Source organism: Ovis canadensis, chromosome 9 (assembly GCF_042477335.2).
Source record: "Ovis canadensis isolate MfBH-ARS-UI-01 breed Bighorn chromosome 9, ARS-UI_OviCan_v2, whole genome shotgun sequence".
NCBI lineage: Eukaryota > Metazoa > Chordata > Mammalia > Artiodactyla > Bovidae > Ovis > Ovis canadensis.
In genome coordinates, this window is record NC_091253.1 from 23,527,658 (window position 1) to 23,549,270 (window position 21,613).

At 62.1% G+C, this 21,613-nt stretch overlaps 2 protein-coding genes and 1 long non-coding RNA gene across 13 annotated transcripts in view; 1 reads left to right on the forward strand and 2 right to left on the reverse strand.

The window, feature by feature from the left end:
- GPT (glutamic--pyruvic transaminase) lies at positions 1–4,222 on the reverse strand. 5 transcript variants are annotated; one of them, XM_069599626.1, is made up of 13 exons: positions 3,951–4,222; positions 3,349–3,460; positions 2,723–2,888; positions 2,373–2,462; positions 2,190–2,298; positions 1,879–2,012; positions 1,548–1,791; positions 1,313–1,392; positions 1,088–1,224; positions 798–972; positions 566–721; positions 356–468; positions 1–285 (listed from the first exon to the last, which is right to left on the reverse strand). In XM_069599626.1, exons 1-13 carry the CDS (start codon positions 4,135–4,137, stop codon positions 195–197), a joined length of 1,794 nt encoding a protein of 597 aa, XP_069455727.1. In that variant the 5' UTR covers positions 4,138–4,222; the 3' UTR covers positions 1–194. The 5 variants fall into 5 exon arrangements, with proteins under 5 accessions (XP_069455727.1, XP_069455726.1, XP_069455729.1 ...); XM_069599625.1 differs by having other exon boundaries at positions 566–724; XM_069599628.1 differs by lacking the exon at positions 3,349–3,460 and having other exon boundaries at positions 3,951–4,090.
- Positions 4,132–17,690, forward strand: LOC138445685 (uncharacterized). Its single transcript, XR_011258955.1, has 2 exons — positions 4,132–4,248; positions 16,118–17,690. It is a non-coding gene; the product is annotated as an uncharacterized lncRNA (long non-coding RNA).
- The window catches only part of PPP1R16A (protein phosphatase 1 regulatory subunit 16A), a 23,526-nt gene continuing 6,796 nt past the window's right edge, over positions 4,884–21,613 (reverse strand). For 3 of the 7 annotated variants that reach the window (XM_069599703.1, XM_069599702.1, XM_069599704.1), the window contains exons 2-14: positions 12,701–12,822; positions 12,432–12,557; positions 11,810–11,940; positions 9,069–10,045; positions 7,949–8,019; positions 7,727–7,872; positions 6,733–6,836; positions 6,529–6,653; positions 6,321–6,446; positions 6,167–6,242; positions 5,964–6,093; positions 5,638–5,803; positions 4,884–5,455 (exon numbers count right to left, since the gene is read on the reverse strand). In XM_069599703.1, coding sequence (XP_069455804.1) covers positions 5,081–5,455; positions 5,638–5,803; positions 5,964–6,093; positions 6,167–6,242; positions 6,321–6,446; positions 6,529–6,653; positions 6,733–6,836; positions 7,727–7,872; positions 7,949–8,019; positions 9,069–9,297 — 1,548 coding nt within the window. In that variant the 5' untranslated portion in view covers positions 9,298–10,045; positions 11,810–11,940; positions 12,432–12,557; positions 12,701–12,822 and the 3' untranslated portion in view covers positions 4,884–5,080. Of the gene's footprint in view, positions 5,456–5,637; positions 5,804–5,963; positions 6,094–6,166; positions 6,243–6,320; positions 6,447–6,528; positions 6,654–6,732; positions 7,381–7,726; positions 7,873–7,948; positions 8,020–9,068; positions 10,046–11,501; positions 11,607–11,809; positions 11,941–12,431; positions 12,558–12,700; positions 12,823–21,613 lie in introns of those variants that run through there. The other 4 variants (XM_069599705.1, XM_069599706.1, XM_069599707.1 and 1 more) reach the window with 3 other exon arrangements.

The window sequence follows — 21,613 nt, forward strand, 5'->3', positions numbered from 1 at the left end:
GGCAGTCAAGGGTGGACAAGGCTGTGAAGGTGCACACGGGTGTGCACGCAGCCCCCAAGCAGCCCGGCCAGCCCATTGCTTTATTAGGGCCTGTGGAGGGGCAGGGGCTCGGCCACACAGCCAGCAGGAGCCAGTCCAGAGGCCCCTCAGTCGGAGGTCGTCCCTGCTGGCCAGCCCTGGCCTCTGACGGGTCCTCAGGAGTACTCGCAGGTGAATTTAGCATGGAACTGGCTCAGCTTCTCCAGCAGGGGCCGCAACTTCTCCATGGGGGGCAGAATAGTCATCCTGAAAGGAGGAAGAAAGTAAGCCAATGCGGTGGGGGTCGAGGGGAGGGGCTGCGCCAGCAGGGCCTCACCGAAAGTGGTAGGTGCCTTCCCGTTGTCCGAAGCCACTCCCAGGCACCACGCAGATGCCAGTCTCCTCTAGGAGGCGCAGGCAGAAGAACATGTCGGGAGCCAGGCCCAGCTCCTGGGGGTTCGGGAGGAGGATGGGAGGGGACGCTCAGGGAGGACGCTCAGGGAGGACGTCCCCGGCCCCGCGGGCCCTGCCCAGCCTTACGTCGGACCTGAGCGCGCTGCACCGCACGCGGGGGCAGCTCCATGCGCGGGAAGGAATACATAGCGCCCTGCACCGGGTTGCAGCGGATGCCGGGAGCTTCGTTGAAGACCTGCTCCGTGAGCTTGGCCTTGGCAGCCAGCTCGGCCAGCACCGCCCGCCTCTCCTGCTGCCGAGGGGGTAGGGTTGGTCAAGCCAGGCCGGGGCGAGGCGCCGCGACGCCCGCGGCCCCGCCCACTCACCGCCTGGAACTGCGCGAAGGAGGGATCGGAGGGCGCAGGCGGGCTGACAGCCACGTCGAGCAGGACCTGGCCCGGGGTGGGCGGGCACAGCCGCACGCTCCGCAGCTTCTGCATCTGCTGCTTCACCGCGGCGTCCATATTCACCACTTCCACGTAGCCGCCGCGGAAGCCGCACCTGCGAGGCGAAGGCGGGCGTCGAGGCAGGGCTGGCTAGGAGGGGCCAGCCTGGCGGCGACGAGAGCCCAGCCGTCGCCCAGGTTCTGGGGCCTGCCCACCCAGCCCGCACGCACTCGCCCATGAAGCCCTTGGAGATCGAGTGGAAGGAGGCGAGCTCCTGTCGCGCCGCGTACGGCGGCCCCATCTCCATGAGCACCTTCTTGAACGAGTGGAACTGCGAGCCCTCGGCATACACGTTGTCTTGGTACACCTGAATGGGAGGCGGGGAGACAGCGGGCCGTGTCACCCTGGCGCGCGCCGCGCCCGCCGTCCCCTCCCCTCGGGCGCCCAGCCAGCACCTCATCGGCCAATAGGAAAAGCCTCTCCTCAAAGGCGAAGCGGATCACGTCCTCGATGCACGCGCGGGTCTGCACCTGCCCTGGGGCGCGGGGGTGCGACAGGTCCGGGGTCAGCCGAGGGGGCGCTCTGCTCTGCGCAGGGCGGCGGGAGGAGGGAAAGGGTGACCCAGACGCGGCGGACAGGGGTGCCTGTTCGGGCCGGGGCGGCAGGGCGGGGACGGGTGGGGACGCGCACCGGTGGGGTTCCCGGGGTTGATGACGCAGAGCGCGCGGGGGCGGCAGTGGTCACGCGCCTGGCGCAGCGCGCGCCGCAGCTCGGCCACGTCGAGTGCCCAGGCACGCTCCTCATCCAGGTAGTAGTCCACCTGCACCGCGTTGAACTCGGCCAGCGCGGCGGAGTAGAGTGGATACTGAGGGGTGGGGATAAGCACGCCCGTGCGCGTGCGACCCTCGCCGGTTACCAGCAACTTCAGCACCGTCTGCGGGCGGGATGGGAGGTGGGGTTGGCAGACCCTCCGGCTGCGCACTAGGAGCGGCGGTGGCTTCCCACACTGGCCCCGGCCTACCACAATGGCATCGCTGGCCCCCGTGGACAGGAAGATGTTATTGGGGTCAGCGGGAATGCCTCCATCGCGCCGCTCGATGTACCGCGCCACGTCCTCGCGGATCATCTGGACGCCAGCGCTGATGCTGTAGGCCCCTGAGCGGGGGATGAGGCAGGACGGCCGGGGTGGGACAAGTGAGGTCCCCTCGCTGCCCTCGTGAGAAGGCCCGTCCTCTTCCAGCGGCGGGCGCACCCCTCTCCCGGGACAGCCTCCCTCCAGCTCCTGCTCACCACCCACCCCTCCCCCGGGCTTGGGCGGGTTCTGGCGCTCACCCAGGCTGTGGCCCCCACACGCCTGCAAGATGCGCTCCGCCCTCCTCTTGGCGTCGTCGGGGAAGTCAGGGCTGTTCAGGAGATCGGGGTGGACGCAGAGGGCCAGGACCTGGGAGGAGTGAGTGCTGGGGCCAGGGTCCACGGGCTGATGGGGGGAGGGTGCAGGGCAGTGCTGAGCCTCACCTGGCGCGGGAAGGTGATAGGGATCTGCCCCATGGCCTGTGCGTCCCCGATGTTAGCCCGAATGACCTCGGTGAAGGGCTTCTTTACGCCCTGGAGGGAGGAGGGGAGCACAGTGAGGGGGGAGCTTATCACTCCCACAGGCCTTGTCTCCTAAGGCGGGGGTGGGGGGGGAGTGGGGGGGTGGGGGGGGTGGGCGCAGGACCGACCAGGGCCCTCTCACCAGGCCCCGGGGGAGTGGGGGTTGGGGGACCAGCCTGGGCCCCTCTTGCCAGGCCCCAGGGGTTGGGGGTTGGGGGTTAGGGGGGACCGTCTGGGGTCCTCTTGCCAGGCCCGGGGGGTCAGGACAATACCTGGCGCAGCTCCTGCTCCAGCTCCAGTGCCCGCTGCACGATGGGGCCTCGCACTGCATACTCTACCCTCCGGACACAAGGATTCATGGAGTCCAGTGTCAGCACCTTCTCCTTCAGCCCATTTGCTGCCTCCTGGCTGTGCTCAACTGCCCTCAAGGCCATGACTCTGCTCAGATGGGCAGGAAGGAGGCTCAGGAGGCGGCAGGATCCAGAAGCGGGGATGAGGTCAGCTGGTCCAGGCTCGGTGGGCCAGGGCTGGGAAGGGGGAGCCTGGGAAGGGGGCGCCCTCTTGGCTGCAGCCTGCTGGCCCCACTGAGAGGACAGAAGAGGCTGAAGGAGCCGGGCTGCCAGGCCCCGCCCGTCTGGGCACAGTTCTGCCCTGGGAGCCACAGGGAGTGGGTGAGAAGGCAGGCGGGGCTTGGGGTGAGGCCCGGTGCCCGCCCAGCGTCCCCAGGACAGGGGACAGGAGACCCACATGGGGCAGGGACAGGCAGAAGGTGCCAGTAGCTCTGCAGGACGAGGCCTGGGGGCGGGGAGGGGGCTGAGAGCCCTGAGGGGTCCACAGAGCCGGGAGGGCTGGGCCCCCGAGCGAGCGGGAGTGAGGCCCGGGACCTCAGCATAGTTACCCCAGTAGGGCTCGGCCGAGGCCCAGCCCTCTCGGGCCCCCCATCTTTGCTCCCCGCCAGCAGAGCAGGCCTGTCTCCTGGGTAACTGAGCCAGGCCTCAGGAATCTTGGGGCTGTTGGGGGAGGGGAGCAAGGCTTCAGACATGGGTTCCACTTGGCCCTCCTGCACTGCAGACCAGGCCTGGGCCAGCAAGAGCCCTGTGTTTGAACCTTGGTCCCCCATCAGTGCTGCAAGGCTGGAGTCTCTGAGTTGGGGTGCTGGGGCAGGGGGGTGCTGGGCAGCTCTGGGCCTTCGCAGGGCCCTTGGGACACCTCTGCAGCTCTGGACTGCTGTCCTGCCCTTTCGCCAAACACACACCAGCCTGGAGCTGCCCTTGGGGCTGCACCAGGGGCAGGGTGACCTAAGCGCCCCCTCCCTGAGGCTCCTGATTGGTGCAGAGAGTGGGAAGGGAGCTGTGATAAGCCTCGGGGCCCACCTCCGCAGGCCCTGCAGAGAGCGATAGGCCCTATGTAGCCTGCCCAGCCCCAGGCTCCGACCCCACGCTGAGGGTCAGGGAGCACCCTTGGGCAGAAGAAACCAGAGCCCAGGCAGCTGGCTCTCACCTCGTGCCTCCTGCTCCACGGCCACCGCTGCCTCCCAGAGTGCAGGCCTCTCTGGACCCCAGGCAGGAGCGCAGGCTGATATGGGCCCAGCCTCAGGCGGAGCCTGCCTCTGCCCGCCCCCTGGCAGCAGGGCCCAAGTGGCAGCTGTGGTGGCGAGTGGACCCTGGGCAGCCGCCCCGGCCCACATGCTAAATTTAACCGGCAGCCTGCCCTCCCCAACCCCTGGCTCTGCCGGGGACACCCCTCCAACCACTCATGGCTCAGGAAAGGGCGGGACCATGGACCCTGGGCTGACCAGGTAAGTAAATGTCCAACAGAGAGGGTGACCCCAGCCTATGGCACCCAGCACTGGTGGCCAGGCCAAGCAACCTGCCAGGGACAGACAAGCTGGCAGGGCCCAAGCCCTCCCAAGTGAGGCCCCTAAGCAGCCCTGTCACCCAACGCATCATGCCTGGCCAGCTCAGAGCCTGTTTGCCAGCCCAAGCGGAAGCTGGCAGCCAGGGCTCCAGGGCTGCATGCCAGGAACAGGGAACCTACCCCCGAAAGGGAGGTTTCTGACACGAGCCTTGAACCACTTTGCCCTGCTGGCTCTGGCCAAGAGCCTTATGGGAAATACCCTCTCCTCTTCTAAGCCAGGGTCCCTGCCCTCCAATGAGGACACCCTCAGCCCTGGCCCCCCAAGGAGTGTCCTTCCAAAGCTACTTCTTCTGCAGAGTATTACAGAGGGGCCTCCAGGAGCCTGGGAGGCAGGGTGCTGAAGGGCCAGGCTTCTTGTCTGACAGGCATGTGCTCCACACCCATACAGGGCTGGGCACCCTGAGCGAGCCCCAGCGTGCGCTACGGGCCTCAGCTGCTCACGGGTCAGGCGCACCCAGGCCCAACAACACAGCCTCTCCCTGCTGGCAACAGAGGCCCAGCTGAGACACACAACAAGACAGTGGCAGAATAGCCCTTTATCGAGAGTCACAGAGCAACACTAGGTCTCTGCAGCTGCTGTCTCCCAGGTATAGCTTCTGCCCCAGGTCTGTTCCTCAGGGAGGCTGGCAGCCTGGCCCGGGACACACACTGGACACGCAGAGCAGGGGCGCGGGCTGGGCAGTGGGACCTTCGCCACCCCAGCCACCAGCCCCTCACATGAGCAGGCAGCACGGTCTCTTCTCCACGGGGGCCTCCTCTGAGGGGGCTGTGAGTTTGAGCAGGGGTGGGTCTCCACTCGCCCCACAGCCACTCTCTGGCTGGGGGGTCTCAGTGTCCACAGGCAAGCCAGCCTCAGCGGCCTCAGGCCCCTCAGCTGGGGGTCGTTGCAGCTTGGCAGCAGCCCGCTGGCGCTTGAGCTCTGCTAGGGTGTGGTGGGCCTTGGCGCGCACCAGGGCGTCGGGGGAGGCACTCTCCAGGGGGCTCAGCTGGTAGGAGACGCTCCGGTCCAGCCGCTTGGAGTACAAGTGCCGTGCCGGGGGCCCCCCCACTCGGCCATTGTGTGGCTTGGCCTCCTCGGGGTCCTCCTCCTGTGGGGGAAGCATGGCCTGGAGGCCATCAGCAGGCACCTTCTGGCCCAGGGCCCCAGGCAGCACGGTGGTCCAGGAGCCAAACCGAGGGTGGGGGCGGAGCTGACCCCCAAGCATGTGGCTCTTGTGTTTGAGGACAGGGTCACTGGCCCCACCAGGATGTGGGGGCGGGCCGGGCTCACCTCCAGGGGCAGCGGCTGGAGCTCTGCATCGGTCTGCCGGTCCTCATCCTCTTCCGACGGCTCGGGGCTGGCAGGCAGGGGCTGCTGCCACACGATGGCCTCCTGGGCATGCTCCCTGCGGTACAAGCTGGTGCGCTGGGTCAGGCTCACCCGCCTCACCACCTTCCTAGGGGCGCAAGGAGAGGGTGGTGGAAGACATCGCCTTCCCTGCGGACTCTGCCTGGGCTGGCACCCTGGGCTGCCAGCTGACCTCAGCGGGGACAAAGCCTTGGGCCCAGCCCACGGGGTGGGGCCGCGGGGGCCTGGCGGGAGGGGCGGGCACTCACCCACGGCTGCCAGCGCTGGAGGTGCGGCGGCGCAGCAGGGAGCGCTGGCGGCCCTGGGCGCGCAGGAGGGCGTCATGCTTGTGCTTCAGCTCCAGCAGCTTGGCTCGCACCTCCTCGTCCCCACACACATCTGCGGAGGAGCCAGAGGGTCACGGGCCCTGCCATGCACCCCCTACACCGCAAGGACGCAGCCCCCGGCTCACCGAGAGGTGTCTCGTCCATCAAGGACTTGCCGTTCAGGTCAGCCCCATGTGCCACAAGCAGCTCCACCAGGCGCACCTGTGGGCCGGAGCAAGGGGGCTGCTGAGGTCTGTGGAACCTGCGGGCTCATCAGCCCCGCCATCCACGGGCGCTCACCTGGCCCCAGTAGGCCGCCGCATGCAGCGGCTCCCAGCCATCGCGGTCCTTGGCGTTCAGGCTGGCCTGGTGCTCCAGCAGCAGGGCAGCTGCCTCACTGAACCCGTTGGCCGCGGCGATGTGTAGCTGCAGGCACACCGCCTGCACCTGAGTCCCGGCTCGGCTTGGGGAGCACCCTCCCCCGCCCAGTCCGGTTCCGCATCCTCACCAGCGTGGCCCCATGGTCCCGGGGAGTGTCAAGGTCAGCCCCCGCCTGCAGCAGGTTCCGGATGTCCTCTAGCATGTGCAGCTCCGGCAGGGCCCGGGCCTGCTCGATGCTGTCCTGGGTGATGCCTACGGGGCGGGGCACTCAGGGCTCGCTCTCCCAGAGCAGCCTCCCCTGCCGCGGGCAGGGGGGAGGGGGTGCACTCACCACGGCTGGCCATGGCTGTCTCCAGGCAGTCCAGTGTCTGCTCGTCCTCACACAGGTCGTAGGGCATGTTCCCATCTGTGTTGACTGCCAGGAGGTCAGCACCACTGTGGAGAGGATGGACAGGGTGCTGGTCATGGGGCCCCTGTGCCGGGAGGGAGGCCCCTGCCTCGGGCAGCACACTGTGGGGCTGCAGCCGAGGGGCCCAGGCCTCTGCTGAGCTGAGAGGCACCCCTGCTGGATGCCCCTGCATCTGTCCTTGCGCTGCTGGACTGTCAGGTGGCCTGAGCTCCCAGCCCCTGGCTCCTGTGAATGTGTCCAGTGGGTCCACCTGCCCCAAGGGGTGCCAAGATTCTGGGTGTCCTGGGCACTCTGCAGGGAGCGGGGTATCCTCTGTGGAGAGGAGTGGAGTGGGGCTGGGGGCTACACACCCACCCTTCCCCATGCCCAGGCATCTGTGTGTGAGTGGGGGAACGGTCATCAACCCGCATACCCACCTCCGACGCCCTGCAAGGCCAGCTGAGGGGGGCTCCTGGATCCTGGCGAAGCTGACCACCCTCTCCATTCATCAAGGCAGGTGTTCAGGAGCCCAGCCCTGCTCTGCCCTCCCCATTAACAGCCCCACTGGTGTCCAGGTATCCCCTTGCCAATTCCTCCCTTGTGACTCTGACCAGAGTGGCATTTCTGTGCAGACCCTGAGAAGGTCAGACAACCAGAGCGGGAGGTCAAAGCCTGCCCTCAGGGAGCTCCCACGGGCGGAGGGCCACGCTGCCCTGCGGGGTGCCAGTTCCCTGCAGAGGCAGCACCGTGGCCTCTGCCAGGCCCCAGCTGTGCGCACTGGGGTGCAGGCAGGGCATGCCAGGGCAAGTGGAGATGGAGACCCAGGGGAGAAACCTGGGCTGTCTCCACATGAGCTGCCCCCTGCGGGGAAGGTCCTGCCTGCCCTGACCTGGTAGAGGTTCCTGCTCTGGTCACCCACGCTCCCAGCGGGCCCTACCGAGCAATGAGCAGCTCCACCAGGCGCAGGTGGCCACAGGTGGCCGCGGCATGCAACGGTGTCCAGCACTCGCTGTCGCGGGCGTTGACCTGGGCCCCAGCTTCCAGGAGCTGCTGCACCATCTCCCGGAAGTCATCGATGCAGCTCTGCGGAGCACCCAGCCTGAGTGTCCGAGCCCACGCCGCAGCCTCAGCCTCCCCTCCCACCACCAGTGGGGCTGACCTGATGCAGGGCCGTCAGGCCATCCTCATTGGCCAGATCAGGGCTGACCCCGCTCTCGAGGAACTGGCGGACTGCAGGGAGGACAGAGGCGGTCAGGGCTTGGGAGCAGAAGTTGGCTGCAGGCCCATAAGTCCTGCTCAGGCCCCTGCCCAGGGCACCTGGGTCGCGTGCTGTAGCCAGGACAGCAGAGGAGCACAGGGAAGGCATGAGGGACCCCAGAGCCCAGGCCGAGGGCTCGGGGCTGGGCCCCCAGGCAGGGTATAGACAGACAGCAGCGCCCTGCCTCAGCCTCAACCTCAGAATGCCTTCCCAGTTAGGGCCTTCCAGCCCTCCAACTCCTCCCAGAAAGGGCCCCCCAGGCCTGGGGGCCGGCATGCACCCTCAGACACCCCTCGGTCAGGTCCCATGTTCCCCCAGCCTTACACGCTCACACACTCACACTCACCCCTCCCCTGGTACTTGCAGCCCACCCCACCGCACCTCGGTGGCCAAGACTGAAGGCCCAGGGTACCCAGGCCCAGCCCTCCCCAGCTGCCCCCCTCACCCCACAGCTCCTGTTTGCTGGCTGACCCACGGCCGCCATGCCCAGCCCCCTTTCCCTGCTCTGGGCACACCCTGCCCCTCCTCGCCCTCTGAACCCGAGCTGCCACAGCAGAGGCCCCGCCCGGGAGGAGACAGGAGTCCTCAGGAGCCTCCCTGGGAGGGCAGAGGGGCTGACAGCGGGCAGAGGGCAGTGCCAGGAAGGCAGTCCTGCCCAGCCTGTCCTCCGGGAAGGAAGAAGTCAGAGGCAGAACTAAGGGCGGGTGTTGAGGGGGGCCTGCTGGGCAGCCCTGCACCCTGGGTCTAATCTGCTGGCGGCGGGGGGGGGGGGTTGCATGTGTCCTTTATGGAGGCGAAGGCTCAGAACCCAGGCAAGCAGGCAGGCATCATGGGCAACTCCCAGCACCCTGGCCAGAGGCAGAGAAGATGGCAGCTCCCAGCCCACCCCGCCTTGGCCCCTCGCCCAGCAGGGCCCTTGGCAGGCTTCCCTGGGCTCCCACCAGGGGGCTGTGGCTCCTGAGGCCTGCGTGAGGAGTGGGGACAGGGCTGCTGGCCCGGACTGAACTTCAGCCACACTCACCTTCTTCCAGGTCATTCCGGGCAGCCGCCTCGAGGAGGGTGACGCTGGGCGGGAAGAGCACCCGCTTCTGCGGCTGACCGCTGGCCCTCCGGCCCTGTGCCTCCTTCTCAGCCCGGGCCCACATCTTCACCTGCTGGGCCCGTCGCTTCTGGGCATGCTTGAGCCGCTCCTGTGTGCTCATCCTGCCCACCATGGGCATCTCTGCCAGCAGTTCCAGGTGCTCGGCCATGGTGGGGGCTGCCTGCCACGGGGCCTGCGGGGGGCACCGGCTGGGGCAGCACGGGGGCCAGGCTGGGCCTGAGGTGGGGGGCAGCCGGCTGGACTGGAGCCCTCGGGGGCATCCCCTCCTGAGGTTCGTGGCCTCTGTGCCTGGCAAGGCTGGGTCAGGAGGCCTCAAGCTGTGACCAGGCCGGGGCAGGTGTGAGGGCCACGGGCCCCAGGCAGAAAGGCAGCGCGGGACGGCACCTGCAGCCCGCCTCCCGGGGCCGGAGCACCTTGGCCGCTCGATGGGCAGGGCCTCCCTCCCGCGTTGGGTCAGGAGGACACCCTGCAGGAAGCAGGCAGGACTTGGCCAGCGTCAGTCCAGGGTCTGAAGCTAATCACCCAGATGACAAGGCTGCAGCTCCCGCCTCCTCACACAGGGGCAGGGCAGGGCAGGGCACACACCCCTGGGAGCCCTTGCCTTCCAGTCTTAGGAGACCAGGTGGGGTCCCGGGGCACCCATGGCCAGGCCTTCCTCCCCCACCGACCCCCAGCACCTCCAGCCTTCCGGGGGTCAGTGCTAAGAGGAGGTGCAGCAGGAGGGAGGGTTGGGCGGGTGTGTGTCCAGAGTCCGGGGGGCCTGGCCCCCAGTACCCGAGGCTAATGCTCTCTAGGCAGGCAGGGCACCCAGGGCCCGGGAACTGTGTCTTCAGGAAGGGCCCCCTTTGGAGTAGCCAGTGGCCGAGTTGCACACGCAGGTACTCCCTCCCGCTGGCCTGAGAAGAGGAAGCAGGAAGCCGTCAGGGCTGGACGGGGACAGGCCAGCGCCCCCCCAGAGCCCCGACCTGCCCACAGAGAACCTTGTGCGGCCCGCATTCTGGCCCCACACTCAGCATTTCTCTGCAGCTCAGAGAAAAGAGCAGGCAGACAGCACACCCGCTCACAGCAGGCCTCCAGCCGGGCGGCCCCTCAAGACCCCACGTCAGCCCTTGACCCATGTGCCCTCGGGCTGGGTTAGGCAAGCTCACTTTCTCCTGCAGCTCTGCCAGCTTCCTGAGGGTGCCCAAGCCACCCTGCTCAGCTGCAGAGAGTGGAGGGCACGGCCTGTCCTGGCCATGGGCTGCTCACCGCTCGAGTCTGGGCCTCTTCCTTGCCAGGCTTTCTAGTTCAGGCCATTCAATGCCCCCTCAACTGTCCTGGGCTACATGCAAGCCCTGCTTGTGTGAACATGGGTGCAGTGGCCTGCCTGACCTGGAGCTGTCAGGACAGACAGTCAGGCAAGCAGCTAGGCTGTGGCACAGCCCCACAGTCCCCACCATGGACTGTCCCGCCCAGCACGCCTGGGGTGATCACTGGGCACAGCCTCAGGACACTGCTCAGGAGGCCGTGGCCAGGCTCCACCTAGAAGGTGCCCCCTGCAGCTCAGCCTGACCACCTGGAGTCCCCCTTCCCACTCGGACAGACCTCATGGCCATCTAGAGACTGACCAGCCTTCCTTTGACCAGACTTGTACTAGTGAGTGCCCATTCCTTCTGGAAGGAAACCGTCCTGGGCCAGATCAGGTCAGGTCAGGCCTCTCCAGCCTGCGGACCCCCAGTGTACCCAGAGCCTTGCTTCTCGGGTCTGCCTGGCCCTGGATGTGGCTGGCACTCCACAACCCCTCTGCAAGCCTGGCCTCAGAGGCTTCCTGGGGACAGGATGGGGGACCAGTGAGGCCAGGAAAGAGCTCTCCAGGTAGCACCCCTGCTCCGGGCAGCCCACCCCCTGCTGGCCTGCTCTGCCGACTGCAAGGCCGGCACAGAAGCTGCCCAGACTGCCTGCCTGGGTCTCCCAGGGCTCCGTGTCCTGCCTCTGCCTGCTCCCCACCCATGAGGCCCCGGCCAGACCCAGGTGTGGCAGGGCTTTCTGCCTCCCTGATGGCCACTCACAGGTCCCTCATGTTCCCTTGGAGAGACTGGGCACCCCCTCCTGCCCACATGTGGGACGTGCATCTCTCTGGAGTTGGCCTTGGGGCCTGCCAGCGAACCCAGCCTGAAGAGCTTGCCCCACAAGACCATAAGGAAGGAGCAAGGCCGGCTGCCTTCTGCCTGGGCCTTGCCCCTGCCCCATCGCTACTGCCCAGGGGGGCAGGAAGGGCAGGGGCTCGACAGAGACCTGCTCCCTGTGGCCCCCACACCCTTGCCAGGCAGTGTGCACTGGAGCCGGGCACTCACCCCGACTCTGGGGGCCCACCTGCCGGAATCCCCAGGTCCCCTCTGGGTTCCTTTAGCAGTGCTCCTTGCAGGAAGCTGCCTGAGGGTGGTCTCTGTGTGACCTTGGGTCTCTGGACTGCCTCCCCTGAGAGAAAGGTAACCCATTGACATCCAGGGACCCCAGGCAGTGGGCATCCATCCTGGGAGCATCTCCGTGGAGGGCAGCATGGTGCTCAGTCCTGCCCAGGCTGAGTCTAAGCTTTGCCCAATCCCCCACCCAGCCTCTGCCCTCTCTGCCACCTCCCCCAGCCACAGTCTAGGAACAGCCCCCTGGAGCCAAAGACTCACCCCTGACTGAGCCACAGAGGCCAGCACAGCTCGGCAGAGTCCCGGGAACTGACCACCTCACCACACCCAGGCTGAAGGGGGCTGAGCAGGGCAGCTGCAGCCTCAGTCCACAAATCCTGCCCCAAGCCTCCCTGGAATGTCAAACAGAGATAATCTGCACGATTTTTCCAGTTCTCAGCTCCACGCCTGGGGTGTGGGATGAGGTGGGAGGAGCTTTCTGGAAGGACCACAGAGACTGCCCACCTCCTCTGAGCCAGCACCACGGGAAGCCCTGAGTCTGTTGGGAGTGGCCCTGGGCCCTCAGGGTGGACAGACCCACGTCCAGTCTGACTGCCTCAGGGGCCCCTCCACACCTACAGCCACCCTGCTCCAGCATCTCCACCCTCCACCTGGGAAACTGAGGCCAGGCCTGAACCCTGGTGCTCTGCTGAGACTCCCTCATGCTGCCTCACGCCTATGCCCAGCATCTGTGTGAGAATCACGGTCACAGCAAGAGCCCAGTGCCAGGGCGGCTAGGACCCGGGGCCGGCAGTGGGGGTAGGGTGGGGGGCCTGAGGGGCATGACCTGCGGGGGGGGGCGTGACCTGCAGAGAGGGCGAAGGTATGGAGGGAGGGTGCCCACCTTCCCGCAGGTTCTGGGGCTTCACATCCTGGCTGCTGGGGCTGCTCCCTGTGGCTTTATTTACAAGAGTGAATGGTGGGGCAGGCGTGCTCCTCGCTCTGGGAAGGGTGAAGCGTGCGGCACCACCTGCAGAGTTAAACAGAGATGCGCCCTCAGCAGGGGAGGCCATGGGGCCAGAGCTGACCCCGCCTGGTCGCAGGCAGGGACTGGGAGGCAGGACTCCCCCGACCCCACCCCGGCTCTGGCTTCCCAGCTCCCGCTCAGCTCACCTGGGATGCCACCAATCCCTGCCTCATGGCCAGCTGCCGAGGGCACGAGTCTGCAGGGGGCGACACTCGTCCCCGCCCGCTGCGCGCCCGCCGGGTCTGTCCCCGGGGCTGAGAGCCAGAACCTGGAGGGAGGCCTTGAGTCAGTGCTGCTTGGAGAAGGGGCCGAGGCCCCAAGGCAGGGCCCGACTTGTCCTAACCCTTATCTGGCCGTGCAGCTCTGGGGGGCCCTGGGGGGGGCGAGGGGCATGGGGCGAGGGGCATGGGCCTCGGTGCAGGCACAGGCTGGGCTCCACGAGGAGGAGAGCATGGTACCTGGGCTCTGTGCTGGCCCCATGATGGGTCCACCTGGCGGGCCCGGGTGGCACCAGCCATGTGGGGACAGGAGGCGGAGCCGTGAGCGGCTGAAGGCAGGGGCTGGGCCGAGCGGCTGGGCGGCGGGCAAGGGCGCCCATGCTGGCGTGGCGAGCATAGAAGACCTGCTCACCTTCCGAGATCTGGGGGTGCTGCCAAGGGCGCCATCATCACAACACACATGCAGGGCAACCCCCAGGAGGCCTGCTCTGGAAGGCTCCAGAGGCTAGACCCGCAGCACACATGTCAGGCCTGCCGTTGCCGCAGCTTTCAAGTCCTCCTTGCCTACCTCAGGGTTATGACATGAGGCCCTGAGGGGTGTATGAGGGAGCTACCTATACACTACTATGAAAAGGTCACTAAGAAACAGTGTTCAGTGAAGAACCAGGGACTCACAATCTGTACATGAGACAGAGCTTCACTGTGAACAGGCCTGTAAACCTGAATCAGCCACAGGCCTGGGGGGTGGGGGTTGGGGGCGGCCGAGAGCTCGGGGCCACTCCTGCTGTTTGGCTTCTGAGCCGCATGAGGGCAGGTCTCCTCTAAACAATGTTAAGTGCTCTGTCTGGGGAGGGCAGGCGTGAGCACAGCTGTCAGGCATCCGGTCAGCCTGGGGGGCGGGCTGAGGATGGAACAGGCCCAACAGGCTGTGGGAGCCACAGAGGCTTCCAGATGCATGAGAGCCGGCAGGAGACACCCGCAGACCTGCCGGGGAGGGGGTGTGGTGGGGTGGGGGGAGCGCCCCAGGAGGAGGGCCAGCAAGGGGCAGACGGAGGAGGGAGGCCCCGGAGAACCAGGACGGGGAGCATCCAAAGTGAGCAGGGCCACAGACGCCCCTCAAAGAGGGTCTGGAAGGGAGGGGTCTGTGGAGGCACAGATGGGGGAGCTTCGCAGGGCTGGGGAGGGGTCTGCAGGAGGCACGGGGGCCAGCACACACCACAGACACAGCCGTGCTGAGGGACAACCGCAGGAGGCACGGACCATCCACGTGACCCCAGTAAGGGGTGGGCCTTTCTAGCCTGACACAAAACCCAAAAACCAAAAGGGAAATTAACAAATCCCATCCTGCTAGATTATTTTAATGTCCGCACTGTGAAACAAAACAAAGCCTATAAAATCAAAAGACAGATCCTCACATCAGTTTCGATGGCTTCACACAGAGACGGAGCATGGATTCCACTGGAAACACCAGGCCTACACTCAAGCAGTACAGGCAAGCTGGAAGCAGGCCCTGCCCCCTCATGGACAGCATCCATGACTGGATCACAAAGATTGAGGGCATCAACCAGGAGAATGTACCTACTGAGTGCCTACTGAAGTGTAGAGAGCCTTCATCCTGCCCAGCCAAGGTGCCGTCCTGCAGGCAGCCAGCCTGGCACACCGCCGGTCTCCTCACATGACTCGGCTGCAGTCCCGAGGCAGGGCCCTGCCACCCTAGAGCCTCTCTGGGCATGCGAGGCAGGCAGCACACAGGCTACAGGAGAGAAGCAGGCCCGTTCCCCGCTCTGACACCCCCCCAGAGTCAGGCACAGCTCAGTCTTTGCTCTCCCTCTTCCCGCCAGCCTTCTCTGGGGGCTGCTTTTTCACTCCCCACCTCGCCCCCAGGCCTGGAAGTGCCACCCCGTTCCTGCTGCAGCCTGCAAGCCTCTGAGTCCTGGCTGACACATCCATTGGCTGCACCGACCACCCACCCCAACCCTTTCCATGGGCATCGTGCCCCATCGCCGTGTCAGGTCCAAATTCCTGGTAGGCTCGATATCCCTGTGGACCAGTCTTCAGCCCCTGCCCCTCGGTGATGACCTCATCCTCAGGCTCAGTGGTACCCTGGACCCCATCACCTCCAGGAACTCCCCCAACCCCGCCCCGGCACTTCAGTTCCACAGCTGGGTTCTCTGCCACCACCCTCTCCCAGCTCACTCCTGACCGCAGCACCCCAGAGCCCCAGCCTCACAGGCTCCCAGGCCCTGAGCTTGTGGGAAAGTCCTGCCTGGCACAACGCAATGGCTTCGAGTCGGAATGTACCAGCCAAGCTGCCAACTGAAGATCACACTCAGACTTGACAGCCCCAAAGCCTTCAGCTCCCCTCTTCCTCATCCCCACACTCAGCTGCTGACATGTTTCCTGACATGACAGAAACCATAAGAAGAGGACATCCACCTCCGTGAAAAAGCCAGCAACCACGGAGCCCACCATGGGGACTTCCTGGGCCTCGAGGCCCCCCACCCCAGGGCTCTCCAGCACCCTGGGAAGGACCCAGAACCCGGGCTCCCAGCACCAGCTCTCTGCTCCAGCCCCTTCCTATCAGCAGAGTGATGATCTCAACGTAATTCAAGAAACAACAAATCCCACTGGAGGAGACGAGGATGCTTGCTACCACTAGCTCTATTCCTATTGTATTGAAGGTTCTAGCCAATGCAACAGGGCAAGAGAAGGCAATAAAAGCAGTAAGAATAGGCAGGGTGAGGGACGTCCCTGGCGGTCCAGTGGTTAAGACTCGGTGCTTTCACTGCTGGGGCCCAGCTTCAATCACTGGTTACGGAACTAAGATCCCACACGCCAGATGCTGTGGCCAAAATACACACACACACACACACACACACACACACACACACACACATACACACACGTATGTAAAAGAACAGGAAGCGTGGGGAAAAAACCAATATTTGAGAATGACATATTGTATATGATAAAAACCTGCAAAGTCCTAAAAAACTATGAGAATAAATAGTGATAGATACTAGGCTAATGTACAACAATAAATTATATTTGTAAATGCCAGCAACAGTTAGAAGATAAAATTGTAATGACGCTATTTATGTCCAAAAGCATCAATGTGTATGAATAAATCTAATAAAAGATGTGTAAGACCTCCACACAGAAGACCACTGAAACTTCTTAAAGTTCACAAGAGAACAACCAAAAGGGACAAGCCACACGTAGGGGTCAAAAGACTCTGAACCATAACGATGCCATTTCTCCCCAAATTCACCCAAGACTCAATGCAACCCCAGTTAAAATCCCACTAGTTCTATTTGAAACTCAAACTAATTTTCCATTTAACAGGGCAAAGGGCAAGACTTGTCAGTAAAACTGTAAAAAAGGAAGACATGAAGTACTTAGAGAAACAGAGAGAGGGAACAGAAGGGAGTCCGGAAGCAGACACCCAGTTGCGACAGTGCAGCAGAGCAGAGTCTCACTGAACGCGGCAGGCCGGCCGCGCAGCAGAAGGAGACACCCACCGCACCCCCGCCCCGAGCTGTGTGTCCACACGTGACAGGTGAAGCCAGGACCACGAAGGCCCGACGCCAAAAGCACAGCCCTCTCGATGAATGAGACAGGTCTCAGCACAACTGCAGCGTTCTGTCCTGCGGAGGACCTGCAGAGGAGACAGGCTGGAGACCAGGGAGCAAACGGTGATGGACACCGCGGCGGAGTCGGGCCGCGGGGGCCAGCGCCTCCCGCTGTGCCTGCCCCTTCACCCCACAACCACCACCCACAGCGCCACGGCCGCCACTCCTCCCAGGCGGACCTTCGAGGGCGACCCACACAGCCACCCAGTGCCCACCTCCAGGAAGGAAGGAGCACCGAGGCCAAGTGAAGTGTGGGCACAGAGGCCCAGAGAAAGACACTTGGCAGGTCTAAGGACGGGGGGGCAAGTGGGCAGGTGCAGGGAGGCGCAGGGCATGGCCAGCCCTCCTCTCCAAGAGGGGCAATGGCCACATTGAAGGTGAAGCTGGGGCACAGCCCAGGCTGCTCCCTCCAGCCAGCTCCTGCCCCAGCCCCTCTGGGCCTGCGCCTCACAGGCCGCTGCCTGCTGCCCTGCTCCTAGTCGGGGTCCAGCTCTCTCCACACTCAGCCCCGGAGCATTGAAAATGCAAGCCTCAACCCAGTCACCCCTCGCCTGAAACAGTCCGAAAGCCCTCCTGGCCCCGTGAGGTCCGTGAGGCTCAGCCAGCCCATCGAATCCCGGGCTGGGCCCGCTCCCAGCCCGGCCCTCAGCGCCCTGCCCACCACCCCACTATTGGGCCTGCAGGGTCGGGGGTCCCTGTGCCCAGGATGGGCTTTTCCACACAGCCTCCCGCAGGGTATCGGGGTGTCCTCTTAAAATCTTTATATTGTGAAGTGTGATACTGTGAAAATGAATAAACAGAAACCTCATTTAAAAATCCAGGCGGGGGACCTCCCCAGTGCTTAGGACTCCACACTTCCACTGCATGGGGCCCAGGCTCGATCCCTGGTTGGGGAACTAAGATCCCACAAGTCATCAGGCGAGGCCAAAAAGATAAACAAAAATAAAACAAATGAAATAAGATGGAGTCTGGAGGCCAGAAGGGAGCACTCTCACACCCTGTCACTTCCCTTCAATTGCAGACCCCACAGGGGCAAGGTTACCACAACACAACCTGGCAGAAGGAAAGCAGATTTTCTCCCAACTTGGCAACAGCGCAGCCAATGAGAAGCCTCCACACCCGGTTTCCTCCAAAGGGCTCTCTGTTCATTACAGCCCCTCACACTCCCCTTCTCCTCGTAAGTTTCCCCTCCTTTGTCCTCTGCGCTTGCCTGTGGGTCCCACGGGCTACAGGTCCTGATTTGCCGTTGTTTGCACCTGTGAAATAAATCCATTTCCCTGATAAAATAACTGGCTGTTTTCAATCAGTAATACAAGTCCTGAAAATGCAAAAATCACAATGCACTAATAATGGAGATGCAAACCGATGTGAGCTCCACCCCATCAGGATGGCGCCAAGCAGCTCAGAGTCCTCCTACACTCCTCCATGCAATGACCACCACCTCGCTTTTCTTCACGCCAACACCCCCCACGCCCCTCCTGAGCTCAATCTGGTGCTGAAAGGCCAGAGTTCCAGATGGAGCCGTGCCCTGTGCTCTAGGCTGCCTCACCCCACTGTGTGGGATCCACCCACTCCAAAGTGTGTAGCTCCAGGCTTTCCGCCTTTGGCTGAGTAACAGCCCGCTAGGAGCCTGTCTGCACAGCCCAGGGCACACTCTGATGGGTGTGGGCCAGTGAACACCCTGTCCACTGACACTGGTGTGCAGCCGCCAACCACAGGCTATGACATGAGTCAACAGACATTACCACTGCTCTCCAAAGCTGTACCAGTTTCTAATCAACAGCAATGGGGAAACAGTCCAGTTGGTTTTATTCTTTTTGCCACTCTTTGTGCAGTGGTCAGTTTGCAGTTGTCTGAGTATTAATGAGATGAGACATCTTTCTGAAGACAAGTCTCCTATATTCTAAAAGGAGGCTAGTCTGCATCACATTTAGGTCTGCAGTCCACCTGGAGCTAATGTTTGTGTCTGGGGTGAAGAAGGGAATCTGTGGAGTTGTAAAATATGCCTGCAAAGTAAGCGACACTCCTCCCTTCAAAAGGTAGACCTAGTCCCCCCCACTTAAGTGTGGGTGGTGGCACTTCCGTACTTGCTCAAAGCCCGCCATGGTCAGAGTGTGCAAGGCGCCCTGACTGCACCCCTGCGCTCCTCCAGGCTACTCACTCTGGGGGAAGCCAGCCACCCAGAAGCAGACCCTTCCCCGTAGTCAAGCCTGCAGATGTTGGAGAGAAGCGCTGTATTTGGGGGCAATTTGTTTGACATCAATATATAACTAGGACAGGCTCCAATTTCATTTTTGAAATTGATAAAGTGATAAAGTGTTAGTCAATCTGTCGTGTCTGACTCTTTGCAACCCCAAGGGCTATAGGCCGCCAGGCTCCTCTGTGGGGTTCTCCAGCAAGAGTAATGGAGTGGGTTGCCCTTCCCTTCTCCAGGGGATCTTCCTGACTCAGGGACTGAACCCGGGTCTCCTGCATTACAGGCAGATTCTTTACCGTCTGAGCCACCAGGGAAGCCCCTTTTTGTTCTATATTTATATCCAATTGTCCCGGCACCATTATTTAAAAGTTGCTTCTCTCCATGTTGTTCTGCAGTGTCACTTTGGTAATAAATTAAGTTCCTATATATACATGTGATTCAATAGACATGAGTTTGAGGAAACTCTGGGAGACAGTAAAAGACAGGGAAGCCTGGCTTGCTGCAGTTCACAGGGTCGCAAAGAGTCAGACATGACTAAACGACAGAATGACAACATATATGTGAGCCTGTCAAGACTTCTGACTCCGTCCTACCGGTCCCTACAACATCCTACCCACTGTGGCTTTGTAATGAGTCTCCTCTCTGGCTCCCCAGCCCTCTTTCTTGCTTGGGGGCGCACAGTCCTGCTCACCTTCTGGCCTTAGCTGCCCTCTGACCCACCCGTGAGATCTGAGTCCTTTCTCAGACTCCCCTCAGCAGAACCACAGGAAAGTGAAGCCGTTTCAAAGCTGTGACCTACAAATGCGACATTTCCTTTGGCTTAGCTACAGCTGCCCTGCCTCCATCCTGTGAGAGATGATGAACCCAGGATGCCGGCACAAGTGTACACGTGATGCAGGCAGCTGCCTCGGCCTGGGGCCAGAGCATGCACTGGAGGCCATTTGGACCATGTGAGGAAGGGGCTGCAAGCGCAGCAGCAGTGTTGTGGGGCTGGAAAATTGGAAGGGTCCCTCACCAGAAACCAGGGGAGTCCCAAAGCTCCCTCCTCCAATACCTTTCCATCTAAGTAAATCTAAAGACCAACTCACAGCAAGGTGTGAGAAGTCTAGATGGCCAAATGAAAGAAGTTAGGCAACTGGAGGTATCCGCATGTCAAGAGTCTCTGAGAAGAAACGAATTGCCAGTCTATGTTCGATACAGGATACAGGAGGCTTGGGGCTGGTGCATGGGGGTGATCCAGAGAGATGATATGGGGTGGGAGATGGGGGGGTTGCGGTTCAGGATTGGGAACTCAGGTACACCCGTGGCGGATTCATGTCAATGTATGGCAAAACCAAAACAGTATTGTAAAGTAAAATAAAGTTAAAAAAAAAAAAATTTTCTGAGAACCAAGGATAGACGCCAGCCCTGGACACTCTCACTGCCGAGGGCCTGGATTCCATCCCTGGTTGGGGAACTAAGATCCCACAAGCCACACAGAACAGAGGGGGAAAAGCCCAGCCCTCTCTTCACACACACTAGTTCTCTGCCGGGGAACTAGCAGAAGCACCGAGAAAGGACAGCTTCCAGAGGCCTGAGCACCACACCTTCCCAGTGGCCAGGCTCCAAGCTCGACGCCCCACTGCCCACAGCCACGACAGCCTCATGATTCCCGTGCGGTCTGGAAACAAAGGCCTGTCAATTCAGCAGTGTCCAGAAGTGGAAGTGGGCTTTGGAGAGGGCAGCGTTGGGACCCTGGGTCTGCTCTCTGACTGGACACTCAGCCTGAGAAGGGGTGCGCGGGTTCTGGATGGCCACCGGAGCACACACGTGTCCCCATGAACCGAGGAGAGCTAATGATAGGTTTACAGGTGCCTGATGTGAGAGGGAAGAATGGTGGGAGCCCCGCAGGCGGGGGCTGGGGGGAGACACGCCACTGCGCAGGCAGAGGCGTCTGGAGTGGCCTGAGGCCAGAGACTCCAGCAGACTGGAAGCACATGAGCCTGCCCGACCCTGTGAGCCTGACTGCTCACCTAGAGGTCCCGTGAGGGGACAGCCGGTGCACAGTGTCTGGCTCTGCAGACAGAAAGACTGACATGTCTCCAGCTTCTGTGCCACAGGGCAGTGCACTAGCGTGCAGAGTAAAATGTCACTCTGCCGACCATGCAGTGTGAAACCAAAGGCATGCTCCACTTCCGGGTGTATAAACAGAAGAACTGGAGGCCAGGACTCAGCTACTTGCACACCAATGTTCACAGAAAAACTGTTCACAATTGCTATAAAGCAGAAACAACTCCAGTGCCCGATGCCAATGGACAGATGAGGAAATAAGATGTGGTACATATACATACACAATGGAATATTCAGTCATGCAAAGGGACAAAATCCTGACACGTGTCAGAAATATATCAAATAAAAGGACACGTGTATGATTTCCTTTTATATAACAGGTAAATTCAGGCATAGAAAGCAGGGGCTGGGGCAGGTGGTGTAAGGAAATAGTGCTGAATGGACAGTTTCTGTTTCAGGTCATTCAAAAGTTCTGGAAATTGAGAGTGATGATAGCTGCACAACACTGCAAACGTATTATTCAAGTAAACGGACCACGTGCTGGAATGCACACAAGATTCAGTGAGTGTACGTGGAATGAAAGCATATAGAGAAAGTTCACTGACCACAACAGAATTAATCTAGAACTCAATAACATAAAAATATCTGGAAAAATTCCCAAACATTTGGAAACTTTAAAGTGTACTTCTAAATAACCTACAGGCTAAGGAAGGAATCAAAATGGAAAGTAGAAGGTACTTTGAACTGAATGAAAATGAAAACACATCAAATACAGTAGATGCATTTAAAGCAGGGTTTAGCACTTCCTTAGTGGAAGAATCCACCTGCCAACGCAAGAGGACATAGGTTTGGTCCCTAGTCCAGGAAGATCCCACATGCCAGAGGGCAAGTAAGCCTGTAAGCCATGACTACTGAGCCTGTTCTCTGGAACCAAGCTGCAACTCCTGAAGCCCACACACCACA

Bases quoted from the DNA above. Each gene is read 5' to 3' on its own strand.
- GPT (XM_069599624.1), bottom strand. From the start codon at position 3,199: ATGTGGGTCTCCTGTCCCCTGTCCTGGGGACGCTGGGCGGGCACCGGG. The intron at 1,393-1,547 runs GTGCGCGTCCCC...CCCGCGCCCCAG, and splicing joins CAACCCCGGGAACCCCACCG to GGCAGGTGCAGACCCGCGCG. The intron at 469-565 runs GTCCGACGTAAG...CCGAACCCCCAG, and splicing joins GTGCGGTGCAGCGCGCTCAG to GAGCTGGGCCTGGCTCCCGA.